At 36.4% G+C, this 20,927-nt stretch overlaps 1 protein-coding gene across 4 annotated transcripts in view; it reads right to left on the reverse strand.

Annotated features, from left to right (window-relative positions):
• The window catches only part of LOC150091709 (fibronectin type-III domain-containing protein 3A-like), a 489,490-nt gene that overhangs the window by 396,049 nt on the left and 72,514 nt on the right, over positions 1 to 20,927 (reverse strand). For all 4 annotated transcript variants that reach the window (XM_090376531.1, XM_090376557.1, XM_090376540.1 and 1 more), the window contains exon 3: positions 5,608 to 5,777. In XM_090376531.1, coding sequence (XP_090232657.1) covers positions 5,608 to 5,777 — 170 coding nt within the window. The remainder of the gene's footprint in view (positions 1 to 5,607; positions 5,778 to 20,927) is intronic.

Here is a 20,927-nt window from a genome sequence, read left to right on the forward strand (position 1 = left end):
ACTGACAGTGGTAGAGAATGAAAGGGACTTGGGGGTGGTTGTGCAGGCAGATATGAAGTTCTCTGAGCAGTGCAGACGGGCTGCAAGAGTAGCTCATGGAGTATTGTCAATGATATACAGGAATTTTTCCAGCAGGGATAAGGAGGTGATTATTCCATTGTATAAGGCGATGGTCAGGCCACACCTAGAGTACTGTATACAGGTCTGGAGGCCTCATTTCAAGAAGGATGTAGAGCTGCTGGAACAAGTACAGAGAAGGGCAACAAGATTAGTGAATGGAACAAAGGGGTGCTCTTACGAAGAAAGGCTTAAGTTTTGCAAATTACAATGTCTGGAGACTAGGCACCAGCGAGGTGATCTGATAGAGGTGTATAAAGCCTTGAATGGTTTAAGCATGCTCAATGCTGATGGGATTCTTCCTCTAGCTCAGAAAAATCACCTGAGAGGGCATAAATTCAAATTGAGGAAAGACAGATGTAGGATAGACGTGCGGAAATTTGCCTTTAGCCAGTGGGTGGTTGGTTGGTGGAACAGACTTCCATCCCTTGTGGTGGAGGTTGATAGCCTAAATAAGTTTAAGGATCAGCTGGACAGGTATTTTGAACGAACAGAGGGGTGAAGTGGAAGTGGGTTTTTTTTTTTTTTTTGGCTGATGCTGCATAAGCTTGCTTTCTTGCATCAAATGCCTCTGCTAATGCTAATGCTAATTATCATTTTAATGAAAGCATAAAGTAACTACTTTTTTTTTTTTTATCATGTGCTGAGGCTGCAATGCACACAAGATTATAAACAATGGGATGGCAAGGGAAAGTATAACTTATTCAAAAAATTCATATGCACATCAATGATTTTGTTTTAGAATTTAAGTTCCTATACAAACTGCATTTCTAATATAACTGATGTTCAATATTCCTAATACATGATGGGAGAGAAAAATTCCACCTTGCATGTGGCAAAAGCAAAATTCAAGACCATAACTGTTCACACAAGGTATGATCAAAAAAATTCCAGGACTGAGCTAATATTTGGAAAATCATAGAACTTGTTGGCTATTAAAATAGATCTCTTTCAAAGTTGGCTCTTTGACATAGTGTACATCAATTTGAAGGCTTCTGCAATTTCTTTTTTTTTTTTTTTTATTATTTATTTCTTTTTTTTGTGAAAACACAAAAGGTATTAGAACTTAGTAACATATATGGGTAGAAGACCAAGAAGATATTTGGTGACATTAGACTTTAATTTCTATAGATTGTAATTTTCAGGAAATAGAAATACATGTGAAGGAAGATTGTTCCTTCACATGTATTAAATGAGAAAGAGAGAGAGAGTTGGTACTGTGATTTTGGAGTTGGACAGTGAATGAAGGCTGACTGCTTATGGCATATTTGGAGTGGTTTTTGGAAGAGGGTGGGGAATTATTGATACCAATTCAGAGGAACAACGTCCCATGGAAGTATCTATAGGGAAGACATGCAGAAGAAACTGAACGTCTGTGAGACAAATAGTGAAAAGACTCTGTAAAATATGGGTCATTAATTAACCTGACTCTCCTCTTTTAAATGGAATCAACAAGCTTGAGATATCACCCAAGATGTGGGAATATTCCAATGTAGAGTGAATTTCAGATTTGTACAGAGTGAGCAGGTGTTTAGAAGAAAAGCAATGCTAAGAGTGAAGAGAAAATCCAGTTTTTTTGATGCACAGGAAGCAATATTTGTGATATAGTAATAGAGGCATATGAGCTTATGTAACATCAGCCGAAAAAAAAAAGAAATATAAAAAAAATTCACACAACCATTCCCTCTAAAAGTTTGTCCAGTTCCTCCTTGAATTTATTTAAGCTATCAACTTCCACAGCGACAGATGGAAGTTTTGTTCCAGCAATTAACCATCTGCTGGCTAAAGGCAAATTTCCAAACATCTATTCTACAGCTGTCTTTCCTCAATTTGAATTTATGCCCCCCCTTAAGTTCTTAATCTGAGCAAGTGGAAGAATTCCATCAGAATTCAGCATGCTCAACCCATTCAAGGCCTTATACACCTCAATCAGATCACCTCGCAGGTGCCTAGTCTCCGGCCACTACAATTTGAGAACTTAAGCCTCTCTTGGTAACAGCAACCCTTCATTCCCCTCGCCAATCTTATTGCCCTTCTCTGTACACACAAGCAAATCTACATCCTTCCTAAAATGAGGCCTCCAGACCTGTAAGCAGTACTCAAGGTGTGGCCTGACCATTGCCTTATACAGAGGGATAATCACCTCCTTTTGCCTGCTAGCAAAATTCCTGTATATCATTGACAAAACCCCATGACCTGCTCTGGCAGCCTGTCTGCATGTGCTTATGCCAAGTGGAATTAGAAGTTGGGGTTAATCCCAAATAGAGATATGCAATCTTGTCTAGAAATGTAATAGATGAAATCCCTGATATTTCTCTTTTGGAATTGCTAATCTTGTCTAGAAATGTGATAGATGAAATCCCTGATATTTCTCTTTTGGAATTGCTAATAGTTTCTATGTCATGTTCTGAATAATCTTAGTCATTGCAAATCTGCAACCTTTCAAAGGACTTTAAGCTTGGAATATTTAAAAAAAATAAAAGTAAACGAGTTAAAACTGGTGTGGTGGAAGGGGAGACCACAGTGTTGAAGTGCTTTTCAAGAAATTCTTGAATGAAAAGTGCAGAGGATGCAGGGGTGTTATCACGATGCAAGTACAAATTCCTGAAACATACTTTTCCAGGTTTTTTTTTTTTTTTTTTTTTTCCAAACAAAATCACACAATCACCATAGAACTGTTTCATAGTATTCTTGGTTCGCTGATTGACTGTGTGGAATTAATTCATAATGAACAATGCCCGGATTCAAAGAGACTATAAGCATGATCTTCACATTTGATTGATACTGTCTTGTATTTTTTGGGCCTTGGAGATGGCAGTCTTCAATTTAGAAGACTAGGACTTTTTTTCCAGGTTATAGCCAGACACCCACAATTCGCTACCAATAATGATGAAACAAAGTATGGGTTAGCTGCAGCATTCACAAAAATCCTGACATGCAATAATTCGCTGCTCTCAATGATCATCAGTGAGGGCATGGGGCACAAACTTGGCTGAAACACATTGCATTTCCAAATCTTGCGTTGAAATTGATTGACATATCCCATAAGAGATAGCAATTTCACTAGCAACATTGCAGATAGTTAAATGTTGATCACTCCTGATCAGATCACAAATAGAACCAATTAAATTATTGGTTTTGAAGTAGAGGGGCAGCCAGAGCAAGAATTATCTTCAGTGGACAAGCAGTCCCTTTAAACTTTGCAAACCACTGACTATAAAGTCAGTGAGAAGAAAAATGCATGGGATGTATATAAATTATCAGGTGACACAGAAGCCTATGGCAGATATAAGCTAGCTGTAATCAAGTCACAAAGGAGGTTAGGTAGGCAAAGGCAGATTATGAAAAATCTTTGGCAAAGGATGCAAAGAGTTCTTTACTTATGTAAACTCTAGAAGGAAGGGGATGAATCAGATTGGTCCACTTAATAGATGGTTTGACTATTGAGGATCCTGCTCAAGTAGCTGATAAACTGAATCAGTATTTTGCATCTACATTCACTCATGAGGAGTTATTCAAGGAGCAGAATGCCAGAAGTTTATGAAGCTCTAACAGGGAGCTAAATGATTTTGTAATAACTGAGCAAAGTTGAGGAGAAATTGATGCAGTTAAACATAAAAAAGGCACCTGGGGCAGATGGAATCTATCCAGTTATAATGAAGACAGCAAGGGAAGTAAACAAACCCTTAGCCATAATTATGAGAGAGCATCCTTAGTCAGGGGAGGTCCCCATGGACTGGACATGTGCAAATGTATACCCAATTCACTAAGGGGGTTCAAAAAGTGACAAATAATTATAGACCTGTTAGTTTTTCTGTTCAGGGGAAAATAATATGGAGTCACTAGTTAAAAAGGTGATACAGGATTACCTAGATAAGACAGCAGTAATCGCTCAGACACAGCATGGGCTTGTTAAGGGGAAGTCTTGTCTGACCAATTTGATTGGATATTACGATGTGGTCACAAAGGAACTGGATGAAAAAAATAATTTTGTTATCATATACTTGGATTTCAGGAAAGCTTTTGATACTGTTTCACATGGAAAACTGCTGTACAAATTTCAGCGATATAGCATTAAGGGCAAGTAACTGAAATCGATACAGGGATGGTTGAGTGGGAGACTGCAGAGAGTGGTAATAAATGGACTCTACGTAGGCTGAGTCCTCCAGGGTTCAGTGCTGGGCCCATTGTTGTTTTGTGTATTTATCAACGATATCAGTGAAGGTGTATCAGGCTTAATGTCCAAGTTTGCAGATGATACAGAGGTTGGCAGGGTTGTTAATGACAGTATGCTACTGCAACAGGATCTAGAAAAGTTGGAGAGATGGGCTGAGAAGTGGCAACTGAACTGTAACATTGACAAATGCAAAGTACTCCATATGGGTAGCAGTAACCCAAGAGAAACAGTTCCAACTGTGTAGTACTAGACTCAGAGAGGTAGAGAATGAAAAAGACCTGGGGTAATTGTGCAGTCAGGTATGAAGTTCTCTGAGCAGTGCAGATGGTCTGCCAGAACAGGTCATGGAGTTTTGTCAATGATATATAGGAATTTTGCTAGCTGAGACAAGGCAGTTATCCCTTTGTATAAGGCAATGGTCAGGCTACACCTTGAGTACCGTATACAGTTCTGGAGGCCTCATTTTAGGAAGGATATTGAGTTGCCAGAAAGAGTACAGAGAAGGGCAACAAGATTGGTGAGAAAAACAAAGGGGTGTGCTTACCAAGAAAGGCTTAAATTCTGCAAGTTTCAGCATCTGGAGACTAAGCACCTTCAAAGTGATCTGATCGAGATGTATACGGCCTTGTATGGTTTGAGCAGGCTCAATGCTGACAGGATACATCTGCTTGCTCAGATTGAGAACCTGAGGCGGCATAGATTCAAATTGAGGAAAGAGTTGTAGAATAGATGTGTGGAAGTTTGCCTTTAGCCAGCAGGTAGTTGATTACTGGAACAGAATTCTATCTATTGTTGTAGACGTTGATCGCTTAAATAAATTTAAGGCTGAACTAGACAAACATTTGGAGTCGCTGGATGGGTGAAATGGGAGGGGTTTTTTTTTTTTTTTTTTTTTTTTTTGGCTGATGCTGTATAAGCTTGCTTTCTTGCATCATATGCCTAAACTAATGATGCTATTGCTATTCTGTATCTTTTCCCTAAACTGTTTTTAATGTGGGTTTCTGTTGCACTTTCCCTAATTTGAAAAAAAAAAATTGACATAAATTTGCTGAATAAAATTATTCAATTTAAAATAAAAAAACGCACACAAAACATTCAACATGCTCTAATTCAGTGGTGTAATTCAAACTGACTGCAGAGAAATAGGTGATTCATTCACTGTCTAGATGTCTTACTGAACATTTTGTGACAAGTCACAATTCAGTATATACAGCACTGTAATTTCAAAATGCAAAGGTCCCTGTAATTTTTGATCACACCCTACAGATGGCTGACACAGTGTGCTTTGCTTTATATAGAATTAAAGTACTTACATAAGGAGTTCCCATGGGAACAGCTACAGGTGGTTGAGGTGACAGAATTATATGGCGAAGAGTTCCATTTTCATCAACAATTTGTTGTATCATATGTCCAGGAGGAACCTGGACAGGCATAGCTATTGGTGGAGTAGCATTATTTGATACCATTCGCACAGTAGCTGGCCCTGGAAAAAAAAAAAAAAATCTGAACTGAATAATAAAAATACCATAAAAACAATAAGAAATAAATCGCCCACCTGAGCAGCCCATTAAAATTTGAAATAACCTGCTGAAAAACACGTGGTTAATTCAGCACATTATATGAATCAGGCTTTATTTGGTTATGCAGGACAAAGGCAATAAGCCCTTTTTTTTTTTTTTTTTAGTTGTCACTCTATAGTACACTTATTTAAGCATCTCAGAATTCCTGTTAACAAGATTTTGTCATTTTCTGTAACTTGATGCTATGCCTTGTCTCTCCATCCCAAATTTTTGTGAGGTTCACTGGGAACCACAATCAGTGTCTTCACAATCTCTGCTCTACGGCATGGATATTCAAACTTGAAGCCTTTCTAGTATTTATATTTACTGATGTAAATATTATTACACATAACGTATCTTATTTCTAAATAATGTGACTTATTTATAAATAATTAAAACCTGTGCTCAAACTATAGGAACTTGATGTCTACAATCAGATAGTCTTTCAGTGATTACTCTGGCACCATTTTTGCTGAACAGAATATATACACTCCCACCTAAAAGTTTGGAATAGTGTCTCGTTTTAATTAAAATAGGACTAACTTGTTTACCAATATTTTATTAAAATATTATGTATTAAAATCAAAAAAGTTAATATATAAGAAATACTTAAATTTCTAGAATATGTGAGTATCCAGAAAGGTGTAGAAGATTCCTGAATGTTGTAGATGATTCTAGAGTGCATTATGATAATATAAATTGAGGAGTAAGAGCTGTAGCTTATGAAATTGAACATCCATCATTCAAAAAGGTGTTTTGTGATAAACATGGCAAGAAATAAGTGAAGAAAGAAGTATTATAACTCTGTATAAAGAAAGCTATTCCATGAGAGGTATTGCCAAAAAGCTAGGTGTTTCATTTAAAGGAGTACAAACTACCTTTCAATGCTTCAAGGAGATTGGAAGTTTAAAGGATAAACCATGATCAAGATAACCACGAGTAACAATGGAAGCACAAGGTAAGACCATAACACTGATTTCTAAATGCAACTGATGACTTACTGCAACTGAAATCTGAGCCGAGTTCAATAGGAACAGAAACTCCTGTGTCTACATCCACTGTAAAACTTCATCTTAAGCAAGCAGGACTTCGTGGTCATGTAGTAGTCCAAAAAATCTTTTATTAAAACAAAAATCAAAATAAATAGTTGGCTTGCACTAAAAGACATTAACATTGGACAGTTGGAGAGTGAAAAAATGTACTGTGGATAGACAAATCCAAATTTGAAATTCTTGGATCTAACCATAGTTTGCGAGACAATCAGCTGAAGTAAAAATGGTGCCACGGTGTTTAGTTCCTACAGGCAAGCACTATGGTGGTTCCATCATGAGAACTGAAGGAATTTTATAAAAACATTCTTGAACGTAATGCAATTTCCTCTGGATTTCGTGGACGAAATTTTATATTTCAATAAGACAATAGCCAGAGGCACAGCTCTAAGCTGTGCAGGAAGTTTCTAGCAACTAAACAACAGGATGGGGTATTCCAGATTGTGTGGCCATCCCAATTGCCTGACTTAAACCCAATAAAGACTTTTATGGGACCATAAAGTCTGCTCACTCCACAAAATTTATGGGAAACCTTGAAATAATGTTAGTCAAGACACTATTATAGGAAATTAATATACCAATGACAATATATTTAAAAAAAAAAAAAAAAAAAAAAAAACAAACAAAGGCAGCCCACAATCTTTCCAGTGCCATGTTTGTGTGAGGCAGTAATAAAAATCTCATGGAGGATATTTCAATGAAAATCTGTATAGTTGTTAATATTAATCATTTTAATATTTTTTACTATAATTTTTTCAATGCTTAATAAAAAAATCTTAAAATACTTTGCAGTGTATTGTTCTTTTTATATTAAGCCTTACACTGTCATAACTAATTTCAAAAAATTAACAAAAACTGTTGTCATATGCTATGATTCCAAACTTTTAGGGGTGGTGTTTTATCCCCCCCCCCTAATATGAATATACCTACTTATTAAAATTGCCTTTGGAGTGTACAATTCAAATGAAGTGCTTTCTACAAACAGTAGCTCATGCAGAGCTACTGTTCACAGAATGCAAATAAGAAATAGTCACCTACCAGAAATTTGCAGATAGCAAAGAATTAATATACCAATGACAATATATTTAAAAAAAAAAAAAAAAACATAACAAAGGCAACCCACATTCTTTCCAGTGAAACAGCTAAAAAAAAAAAAAACACTGGAAATGATTACAACAGCAGTTGCTACTTGTTAGACAAGGACTCTATGATGAGAGACTTGTCAATCAATTTAGCTCTGAGAGACCACAAAGGTTGTAGGTAGAATTTTTCACAGCATAGTCTGTGCTTATTAATAGGAGCAAGTGTTTTTTTCAGGAATGAAATACACTTAAATAGAAGGCGTGCAAGAATTTTTTTTTTTTTTTTTTTTTTTGCTGATGCTATTAAGGCAGTGTTATTGAATCGGGAAACTGCTAGCCTTGGTGGGGAGGAGATTCAGACTAACAGATTCACTTCTGCCAGTGGGCTGATACTGTTAAATTGATTCTTGCACTGAATCTACTAGAACATGCAAAGCAAGGTGTTGGATTTTTCAAGACCTGCTGGGAGTCGTTGACAAACAAATATATGGCTGTTACAGTTACTAAGAGTAAAAACAGCTGCGTGTACACTTGTGTGTACACTAATGCTAGGAGCATAGTAAATAAATTTGTTGAATTTGAAGTACTGATCAAATCATTAAATGCAAAAATTGTGGAGATGCATTTGCAGATATCATGGTGTCACTCAGATATAAGGGACTCAGAATTTGAATAGGGGAGTGCAATATGTACATACTGTTACAAGTTGGCCCTCAGGGGTTTCCTCAAACTCCCCAGTGCAATGTATACAGACAGGACAGGAGGTGGGTAGACATTATGCTCTTAGTTAAGACACACAAAATATAAGGCGGTGGATATGGGTGGCCTGTGCAATGTTGAGTTAGTTTGGTGTGACATAAGCACTGGGAAAATAAAAATGAGGACATAGATGTATGTATTATAGGCCTAATGATTGTACAAACAGAGTGGGCCAGTAAATGAAAATGTCCTATAGTGGGGGATTTTAACTTTCCAGATATTGACTGGATTTGTAGATTGGTTGCTCACACATAGCAAGATTTATTGGATGATTATTTCCTACGCAAGCATGTTAGAGAGAAAACTTGATCTGATTATCAGCAGTGATCCTTCATGTATTAAAAATCTACAGATAAGACCCACTAGGTGGCAGTGATCACAATGTACTGATGTCTCATTTACTTAAAGAAGTAACTGCTGTTGAAGAGAAGGGCTCTTGCTTTCATAAAGGTGACCAGTAGTTTGAGACACTTTAAATTCTCTACAGTGGGACCAACTGATAGCATTACCAACAGCAAATTCTAAATGGGAAGCATTCATGGAGGTTATCATAAAAGCTAATAGGCTTTTTATACAAACTAAGAGATACAGTTGAAGGCTAGACTTAAATGTATGTCAGATGAAATGAGGAGACTCCTGGCAGTGAAGAAAACAGGTGGAATTCATATAAATTATCAGGTGTTATAGATGACTGTAGCAGATATAAAGAAGTCACAAAGGGAAGCTAAGGAGATTATCAAAAGTCTCTAGCAAAGAAAAACAGCAAAGACTTTTGTTTGTGTAAACAGTGAAAGGAAGGATCTAAATAACATTCGTTCACAGAATATGAATGGATTTACTCTTGATGATCCTGCTCAGGTTGCTGACAGACTAAATGGGTATTTTGCATCTAGATTTACACGTCTAATTTTTTAGAGATGGATAAGGGAGTCAAATTCTTGAGTTAGTTTGTGATAACTCAATGTATTTACTTGTTCAATGATGACTCACAGCAAATCCTTGAAATTCCTGACACCTTGCTTTTCAGACTGCTAGACATTCCAATAGTGGCAGTGCAAGAATTGCTTTCACCTCTACCTGTGGCTATTGTTAATCTATTAGCCCGTGTATCCCCCACCCCAAAGCTAGCAGTTTTCCAAAGCACCTAACACTGCCTTGATTCTATCGGAAAATATTCTTGCACCCTTTCTATTTAAGTATATCCCATCCTTGCACAGATCATGGTGTAAAAAATACTACTCCATGAACCTTGCAGTCTCTCTAGGGCCAGACTGATTAATGAGGCTCTCATAATACACTCCCTCCTATCATGTCTGGGCAGAATTGCAGTCACTTTCAAATTTAACCCTAAGTCATGACTTTTTCTCAATATTGCCCTTTACTTTTTAAATAAGCCTGCAGATCTCCCACTCTTAATATCATCAGTGCCAAAATTTACAATAATGTCACCTTTTATTCCCTTAAAAGGTGATATCTGCTCTACACATCATTTACTTTTGCTCCTCAGTCATATCTTGTTCCTATTCCACCTATCATTTCTGCATAATATATTTCCTGTTTCCCTGAGAAAATAGTCACCAATAAAAACTACCTCCTGTGGGAACAATGCCTTCGACCATGGGAATTGCCTCTGTGTTGCCTGATGCACAAGGGTGATCTTACCATTGCGTTGGGCAGCTAAGAGCTTGATGAGTCTTCCATTTGAATTCCTTTGAGGGCATCCACCCTACTCTTCAGGCTCTAATAAACATCCATCAGAATGCTGTGTTGGAGCCTAATTTCTTTGCACTCTCTGTACCACATACACAGCCACATCTTGGCTCTATCATTGTATAAGGCAATGGTTATTGGTTATACATCTTGAGTACAGCATACAGGTTTGGAAGCCTTATTTTAGGAAGGACACGAGAAGAACAACAAATTTGGAGAAGAGAGCAAGAGGGTGCTGTTATGAGGAAAAGCTTCTATTTTACACATTGTAGTATCTGGAAACTAGGTGATCTAAACAAACTATTAAAAGTTAACTACTATTCAAACGGAAATCTGATTAAGGGTGTTTATGCCTTGAATCGATTGAGTAAGCAAAATGCTTATGGAATCTTTCCTCTTGTTCAGAATTACACATTCTTATCTTTCTTGCTTTCTTGGTGATTCCCTTCTACTTCTCTCTCTCTCTCTCTCTCTCTCTCTCTCTCTCTCAGGTTAATGCTAGAATTTTTTTTTTTTTTTGGCTGGTGTAGCATAAGCCTCAGGCTTCCTTGCACCATATGGCTAATAATAATAAATTTAAATCAAAAAAGGATAGTTATATGTCAGATGTGCTGAAATTTGCTTTCATCCTGAGAGTGATTGATTTTTGTTGCAAACTGGCATCGGGTGTTATAGATATGGGTAATTCTTCCTACAAAGAAGAACAAGATAAACTATTAGATGGGATGGACATGCGTATGTTTACCTGTATCGAGGGTAAATCCTAGGCATTAGCCCATCTTCACCATTGATGATGCAGAAACTCTGTAGAGCAGACCTGAAAAAGTAAGTTTGTGAATAAATGTGTGTTGTGTGTCAAGCCACTTCACCACCAACACCTGGACAGCTGTTACCTGGCATGAGGAGCCGGGCCAGGGTCTACTATCACCTGTCGTGCAGAATGCACAAATCCTGCACCCACCAGAGGTAGTGCAATACCGGTAGGTGTCAGATGGGATGGACAGGTGAAATGGGAACTATTAGTTTTTGGTTTTTTTTTGCTGATGCTGTATAAGCCTGTTTTCTGGCATCATTTGCTACTACCACCAGCTATACCACCTTATATCATTAGCAAATTTTACCTCAAAATAGTCATGTCTTCATCAATCATCTCAGTGAATATAAGAAATGAGATTGAGCACTGAATCCTATAATAATTCTAATCATGACATCAGTTCAGGCAGGGCATCTCTAATGAATAGTACTGCAATCTGTAGAGAAGATATTTAAATGATATTATTTAAAAAGCCTTGCAACAAAAGCTAATTTCAAAATTATTCTTTCTCTCCAATTATTTTTTGGTGACTTCATAACCTATTGGACTGGACTATAGACATGATTTTCCTTTAACTCCTTCACAAGTACATATATATAGATCTGTATTTCTTATAATTGGGCTCTGAGGAGTATATACACAGATCTACGTGTTTCCGAAAACCTTGGAGATGACAGCAGGGCTATTCAATTACATTTAAAATAATGCGTTCATTTACATATGAGATGTCTTGAAGTTTGATTTCTTGCACTTGCTGTTATCTGTATTACCAACTAATATCAGACACAGTTTTAATATATGGCAGCATGAAAATAGCTTTGAAAATATTAAGAGGACATTGTACTTAGTGCTGGATTAAGGTACGGGCTAGCAGGGTCCCTTGCCTGGAGTGCTATTCTTTAAGGGCACCAAAAACAGAAGAACAGTGAGGCGGGAAAAAAAAATATATCCTTAGTAAAGGGTGCCGAAAAACCTTTCTGCCCAGGGTTGTGAAAATACCTTGGTCCATCCCTGATTGTATCTGCCCATCGTTTTTATCCAACTGAAGGAAATTCAGATCCATAATGATTTAAATCAAATTAAGTGATAATAAAATAGATGTAGAAGATATTACTTTAAAAAAATAAATAATAAGTAACAAAAAGATTTTTTTTATAAATTTTATTTTTTTTTTTATTTGGTTTAATTTTTGACAAAAATTTTACTTTAATGCTTGGCTAGTGTACTATAATTTTTACTTTTCCAAATATGAATATTTTAATATTTAAAATATTTATGCCATCAAGCAAAAATGTTTCAAAATTAATGATGAAACTCACTCCACATAGCACACCACTACAAAAAAAACTGACTGTAGAGAGTGCCCATACACATTCGAGAGAGAGAGAGAGAGAGAGAGACCTTGAAAAGATTAACTGAACCATGCATATGGTTTGTTATATTACAAGATGATCAAGAGGAATTATATGGTAGTTTAATGATTTATTAGGCATTAGAATATACGCATAAAGTGCCTATTGTCTTCACGTATTGTCTGTCCATCCATTTTTCAGCATGTAATAAATCTACTTCTAGTAGATGGATTTTCATAAAATTTTATAATTGGTTCTTTCAGAAAGATTTGTTGAGCTATCCCAAATTTCATTAAAATTGGACTGATAGGAATCTAAGTTGTTTCTTTGCCTGTCTGTCCACATGTAATAACTACTCTCGGTGAATGGATTTTCATGGAATTTTATATTGAATTATTTCAGAATTTGACAAGCTTTTCTCATTAAAATAGGACCAATAGAAATGTAGTTTTTTTTTTTTTTTGTGCATATCACACAGGCTATTCGTAAAAATCCATTGCTTTTTTATCTTTGTTTTTTAAAATAAATTATGAATTACTTACTATTCACCAATGCACCTGAAATGTAACACACTGTATACATTAACTAACTTGTAATTCATTCATGTTTGTGCCTATCCTTAACTATGGGCACCATAATTTTCCCCTGTCAACTTACAAATTTACAGTTAATCATTCTATCCTTGTAAAATATTAACTGCAGATCTTACCAGTTAAAAAAAAATTTAAAAAATAACTATTGCCATTATGGAAAGGATATTTTGTTTTTGCACTACTTATATTCTCAAAAAGAGAAAAATCCATGCACATTATACAAAATGTGCTAAATGCACTGTATAAAACAGTATGGGATGTTACAAAAGTTTGTTAATGATATAAGTAAAAAAAAAAAAAAAAAATGTATCCTGATAGTTGTTCCTTGTGGTGCAGCCATTTTGTCAGAGAATGGATGGATACCAATTACTGCAAAGTTGGCAAAACAATTAAGGCTGTAACTAACCGAAAATGCTTGATTTAATGGGGCACACAGTTAGACTAGAACCCCCATGATTATGGATGGATCTTATCACAATATAATTTTATTAAGAAAAAGTGAATTGAAAAAAAAAAAGGGGAAAAAAATTACTACAAGAATAAAAAATTTTACAAAATAAGATTTTTTTATTTTTCTTAAAAATGTGATGCTTAATATTCAGTCTATGTAACATATTATAAATTTTTAATCAGAAAATAAATTAATATAAATAAAATTGTGTTGGTCTATTTTTTGCTCTACTGGTTTTTTCAACTACTACTGATAGTAGTTGAAAAAATTTACTTATATTTTATTCAATATATATAAGTACGTATTATAGAAGTATAGGAACTCCCCGACTTACGTAATACAGTCAGTCCTCGTATAACACGTGTTTACACTACACTAATTGCATGATTTATAAATAGGGGAACGATATCATATATAACACACACCGAATTTGCTTATGCACAATTCTGAAGCGAGTGCCCCTGAGTCTAATGACCATTCAAGCAAAAGTAACAAGTACGGTGAACCCCAACCGAAGTTCGTGGCAAGCAACAGGTGGTTTAATAGGTTCAAGCATCGTGCTGGTTTCCACAACGTTAAAGAATGCGGTGAAGTTGCCAGTGCCGATTCTGCAGCTGCAGAGAAATTTTGTGATGTGTTGGAAAAAATTATTGATTCAACGCTGCAAATTTTTTGTTTAACGTGGATGAGACTGCTCTCTATTGGAAAAAAATGCCGCAACGAACATGCATTGTCAAAGATGAAAATACAATGCCAGGTTTCAAGGCGTCAAAAGATAGGGTCACACTCTTGCTTGGGGCTAATGCAGTGGGAAATTATAGATTAAAACCACTGCTTGTGTGTACCATTCTGGAAATCCTCTTGCATTTATGGGCATCAATAAAGCCACCCTACCCATGCATTTCCAATCGAACCAGACAGCATGGACGACAATATCTCTCTTTGAGGATTGGTTTAAATGCTGCTTCATTCGTGAGGTTGAAAAATATTGTAAAGAGTACATTCCTTTCAAGATTTTTCTTCTATTAGATAATGCTCCTGGACATCCTATGCATCTAGATGATTTTAATTCAAAAGTGAGAGTCATATTTCTACTGCCAAACACTTCACTCATCCAACCTATGGATCAGGGTGTTATTTCAAATTTAAAAGCATACTATTTATGCACAACATTTTCTCAGGCATTGTCTGCAGTAGACGAGAAAAATTTTACGTAGAGACTTTTGGAAATCTTACAATATTTATCACGCTATTTTAAACATGAATAAGGCCTGAGCAGAAATTACTAAAAGTTGTTTAAATGGCGCATGGAAGAAAATATGCCCATGGCACGTAAAAGGCTTCGAAGGATTTGAAAAAGATTAATCATATGAAGAGGTTACAGATAAGATTGTAAAGGTTGCAGAGCTACTTCAGTTGGAGGTTGATGCCAAAGATATGGAGGAGTTAATAGAGGAAGAAGAGAAGGAATTATCTAACAAAGAACTTATTGACTTGCAGGCAGTGATAGTGAAAGAAGAAAATGCTGACAAAGCTCAAGATGAACCAAATGAGGAGACTAGACACTTCATCACCAGAAAGATGGCAATGACATTTCGTGAAATTGCAATGGCGAGGTTTGAGAAGATGGATCCTGACAGCGAACGATTCTTAAAAGTTAACAGAGGGGTGAATGATATGCTTGCTTGCTACAAAGAAATCTACGATGAAAAGAAAAAAGCCACCGTTCCAGTCATCCATTAATATATTTACCCCCAGGGGCTCACATCTTGTGAGTATGGGCTTGGCACACCCAGGGTCCTGAGCTGGATATCATCATCATCCTTCTCTTTCTTGGCGATTCCCTTCTACTTCTGACAACGTAACTTCTGACATGGTAACTTTTTTTTTTTTTTTTTTTGCTGGTGCAGCATAAACCTTGGGCTTCCTTGCACTATATGGCTAGTAGTAGTAATGTTCTTTCTTAAGGTTGAGCGGCTGACCCCTTCTAAATCTCCACAGCTCTCAACCTCCGCAGTAGCGTACTTATCAGCTGAAGATGTCAATTCTGGCAACGATGCTTACTGATGTTATGCCTGTATCCTCTCTTTTTTTTTTTATAATTTTGAAATTTTTTTTTTAAATTGCACGCTTTTGTAATTTTTCCTGCATATGAGATAAATTGAATAAATACAATAAATAATTCTATTTACATGTTCGTCAAACTTTTTTTTTTTTGATTCAATCAATTCAGTGAGCACAGTTGCGAGTGCTGCACAAGCATGGGGAGAAATTCTGACTTACATAAAATCCGACTTGCATAGCATTCCATGGAACGCAACCCTTACGTAAGTTGGGGAGTTCCTGTATATTATCACTGACTATGTGTTGTTGTTTGTTGAAGATATGACTACTTTGATGTTGGTAGGAGATGGTTATTAAATGGACACTACTCTTTGTAGATTACTGTTATTAGTAGAAACTCCTAGAGGGTTGGTGTTGGGCATTTTCAATTGTTACTATTTTCAATATTTACTAACAGTATTGATGAAGACATATCAAACCTGGTGACTAAGTTTGCTGATGATACCAAAGTGGAGGATGGTAAATGACAGTAATCATGGTATGCCACTCAAAACATGACCTGGAAAAATTAGACATCTGGGCTGAAAAATAGTAGTTGAGATTTAACATTGAAAAATGTCACAGAAGACTTTATTTTCAAGCCTGTTTGACAGGTTAGCTATTTTAACCTTGCAGGGAAAAAAAACAAACACAAATGTCAGCTATCTGTATTTAGTTTACATGTTCATCAAGGTAGTGGAAAATGAAAAGGACCTGGTGGAGGGGATAATTGTGCAGTCTGATAGCAAATTCTCTGAGCAGTGCAGACAGGCAGCCAGGACAGCTCATGGGGTTTGTCAATGATACACAGGAATTTCGCTGGCAGAGATAAGGAGGTGATTATCCCCTTGCACAAGGCCATGGTCAAGCCACATCTTAAGTACTGCATACATTTCTCGACGCATCCTTTAGTAAGGATGTAGATCTGCTATAGTGGGTGTGGAGAAGGGCAGCAAGGTTGTTGAGGGGAATAAAAAGGTGTGCTTACCAAGAAAGGCTTCAATTCTGCAAACTGCAGCATCTGGAAACTAAGCACCTGAGAGGTGATCTGACCAAGTTGTTTAAGGCTTTGAATGGATTGAGCAAGCTGAATGCTAATGGCATCATTATTATTAGCCATATGGTGCAAGGAAGCCTGAGGCTTATGCTGCACCAGCCAAAAAAAATTTCTGAGAGAGAAGGAAATCACCAAGAAAGAGAAGAATGATATCCACTCAGGACTCTGGGTGTGCCAAGCCCATACTCACCAGATGTGAGCCCCTTTTTCTTAACTGACTTAATAGTGACATTACAGCAGCACTGTTGTTACTTGTGAGGTAACTTTAACCAAGTATTATTGTATTCTCTACCATCAAGACTGTTGGTAACAGTGCAAAAAGAGAAGCAATGATAATTTCCTGGTTCATGGACTTTTCCAATTTTTAAACAGGGTCATGGGGGGGGATATATTAGTATTAATAGTGGAAAATGATGCAAGAAAGTAGGCTTATACAGCATCAGCCAAAAAAAAAAAAAAAAAAAAAAAAGGGAAAAAGATTCTATTTCATCTATAACATTTCCCTTCCTCATGCTTAGACTACACATGTGAATGGTCATAAATTAAAATTGATGGATGATGGTTGCAGTATAGATGTTTGGAGATATGCTTTCAGCCAGCAGATGGTTGATTGTTGGAAGAAATTTCCATCTGTTGCTGTGGAGGTGGGTAGTTTGAATAAAAAATCAAGGAAGAACTAGACCAACTATTGGGGGAAGAATGTTATAGATGAAAAAGAATTCCCCCCCCCCTTTTTTTTTTGGCTGATGCTGTATAAGCTCACTTACTTGCATCATTTGCCACTATTAACACTAATATATCCCCCCATGCCCCTATTTAAAAATTGGAAAAGTGCATGAACCATCAAATTATTTTTGCTTCCCTTTTTACACTGTTACTAACAGTCTTTTGATGGTAAGGAATACAATCAAACTTGGTTAAAATGACCCCCAGAAGTAACAACAATGCTGCTGTAATGTTGCTATTAAGTCAGTTAAGAAAAATTTCCATATAGAAGTAAACTGTGCCATTTTAGCTTGATTACAACATTTTGAAACTGCATACCTCAATTATAATATCAAATTTTCCAGTGAACTAACCAGCAATACGTATTCACTATGTGAGCCTCCTTTTTTTATAGTTATCTTTCACATCTTATATAGTGGTGTATTACAATAAAATCTGAATTAAAAACCATGTCTACTTTTAACTCAGTTATTTTTAAAACTCTGCTTCTTTTAAAAGTTTACGTTATGACATTTTATGACACTATATAGCAAACTGTGAATGAAGTGGTAAGCATATGCAACCCCTTATGTAAAAGATCACAAAACCTTCTCTGTAAGGGGTTGCATATGCTTACCACTGTTGATGTTACTGTTGATATTGATGTTACTTGTGTACAGGAGTGGCTTTAATTATACTGGAGTGCCTATTTAGCACTGTACTGTAAATATCATTATTAGTGGCAAATGATGCATGAAACCAAGCTTATATAGCATTAGCAAAAAAAAAAAAAAACACCTACCCACTTTCTATCCTATCCAAGAATTTGTCCTAGTTCTTCCTTGAATTATTCAAACTACCAACTTCCACAACAACAACAGACAAAGTTTGTTCCAACAATCAACCACTCAACTGGCTGAAGGCAAATTTCCAAACATCCTGCAACCATCCTTCCTCAATTTGAATTTATGCCCTCTTCACGTGTGTAGTCTCAGCAAGAGAAAGAATGCCATCAACACACTGATTGATTGATTACCCAATCTATTCAAATTGTTTTCTCTCTAAATGATGTCCCATTATGGAAGCATGCTTGCTATAAGAAAATCGATAATCTTGAGAGAAACTTTGAACTCTCAGAAAGCAAACTTTCCAGCATTTAGTATCATCTGTACATGTGTACAGATGTTACCCTTTGCTGAAGAACATTGCTTTCATTTTGAATCCTTTTCAGTTTACATCATTCTAATGCAAAAATTAAGATCTGGTTTTTACATCATACAGTACTTTTTACAATGGATTGCAAGCAAAAAGTTTGTATTGAGGATAAAATGAAAGTTATTAGAGAAATAGAAAAGAGGCAGAAGAAATGTGTTGGAGGATCCTATCAAGAATCTTTTTATTCATAGATATTGTGATTTTGTTACAAATAGAAGTGGCATATTTTGGCATTCTATTATTTACAGATTTAGAGCTGCTAAGATTTTTCCTTGCAGTTGTCCACACTATTGTATTCTGGTATCATTGTAAGGGGGCATGACGACCAGGTTTTTGAGTTTTTTTTTTTTTTTTTTTTTTTAGATAGACCTAGGAACACTAATATGCATGGTTAAGGGGGGACATATGCTCTTCTGCCTCCCCCCTGAGTACAGCTTTGGTTGTCCAGCTTAAACTGCCAACTGGGCTCACATCTGGTGAGTATGGGCTTGACCCAGGGTCCTGAGCTGAATATCATCATTCTCTTTCTTAGTGATTCCCTTCTCTCTCTCTCTCTCTCTCTCTGGGTAACTCAAATTTTTTTTTTGGCTGGTGCAACAAAAACCTCCTGGCTTCCTTGCACTATATGGCTAGTAATAATAACTCCACTAGCCTAAGGCTAATTAGATCTCAAGACCCAACCTACATCTCATCTTTCACCCTCAAAATAATTCCATTTAAATTGGCTCAGATAATTTTTTTCCTAAAGATCAACTCCACACTTTGTCAGAGTTAAACATTCCAGACATGATCATCCGAGAGTGACTTTCAACCCATGATGACATTTTAAGCCCACAATAAAACAAGTCAAAAGAAATCTTGTCTGTGTTGGTCAGCCAAATAGCAGTTGTTTCACACTCAGATTCCTAAAGCAAAACAAAGTACCTGATCTCCACAGCACAGCATATTCAGGAATACTTTAGATCAGCAATGGCAAGCAATATTGCATACATGAAAATATAGTGGCAGACCATGATCAGGAGGACTGTTAGTCCTCCTGATCATGGTCTGCATGTAATAGAACCAGTTTCAAACAGTACAAATAGTATTAGTAGTGGTTCCTTACTGAATTTTGAATTGAAATTATTCTGGATATCTTTTATGCCTTTTGTGTGGACCAGGTCTGCTTACATTAACTACTATCCCCAAAACAGACTATTAGGAAATTGGCTGAAGAACCCTATGAGGTCTGGGTTGGATACATATTTTAATTTCTTGCATGCACTGACCAAGAGAAAAGAACTTTAAATAAAGTGAGAGTTCACACAGTTAAACCTGACATAGGCACAAACATTCAAGATCTAACATTTAATTTAGCACAAACATAGAACACAGAAGTTAGTAGCTTTTGGCTTCTGTATGCAGCCATTATCAACTGACTGAGCATTGGAAAGCGGTGGTTTAAAGCTACTACTTCTATGTTTGTGCTAAATTAAATATGTTGGAGCTTGAATGTTTGTCTGTGTCAGTTACATGTTTCGTTTAACTGTGTACTCTCTCACTTTAAAGTTCTTTCTTTGGTTGGTGCGTGAATAAATTGTATTAGGAAATTGCATATATAACACAGAGTAATCAATAAATAGCATCTGCATGTATAAGTATAGTGCAAAAGCATCAATAATACATAGCCAAATCTGAATAAACAGAATATTAGCAAAGCGGCATCGTTTTAAGTTATATCTCATATCGTGAATACCTTCACAACGAGTTGCCATGATATTAGCATTAGTAGAGGCACATGATGAAAGAAAGCAAGCTTATACAGCATCAGCCAAAAGAAAAGAAAAAAAAACCACTCAATTCACCACACCGTTCGTTCAACATACCTGTCCAGCTGACCCTTAAATTTATTTAGGCTATCAACTTCCACAACAAAGGGATGGAAGTCTGTTCCAACAACCAACTACCCGCTGGCTAAAGGCAAATTTCCGCACATCTCTCTTTCCTCAGTTTGAATTTATGCCTTCTTAAATGATTATTCTGAGCAAGAGGAAAACTCCCATCAGTATTGAGCATGCTCAAACCATTCAAGGCTTTATACGCCTCTATCAGATCACCTCGCCGGTGCCTAGTCTCCAGACAGTGTAATTTGCAAAACTTAAGCCTTTCTTCATAAAAGCAACCCTTTGTTCCATTCACTAATCT

This window comes from Mastigoproctus giganteus, chromosome 1 (assembly GCF_048544385.1).
Source record: "Mastigoproctus giganteus isolate SK-2022 chromosome 1, ASM4854438v1, whole genome shotgun sequence".
NCBI classification, from domain to species: domain Eukaryota; kingdom Metazoa; phylum Arthropoda; class Arachnida; order Uropygi; family Thelyphonidae; genus Mastigoproctus; species Mastigoproctus giganteus.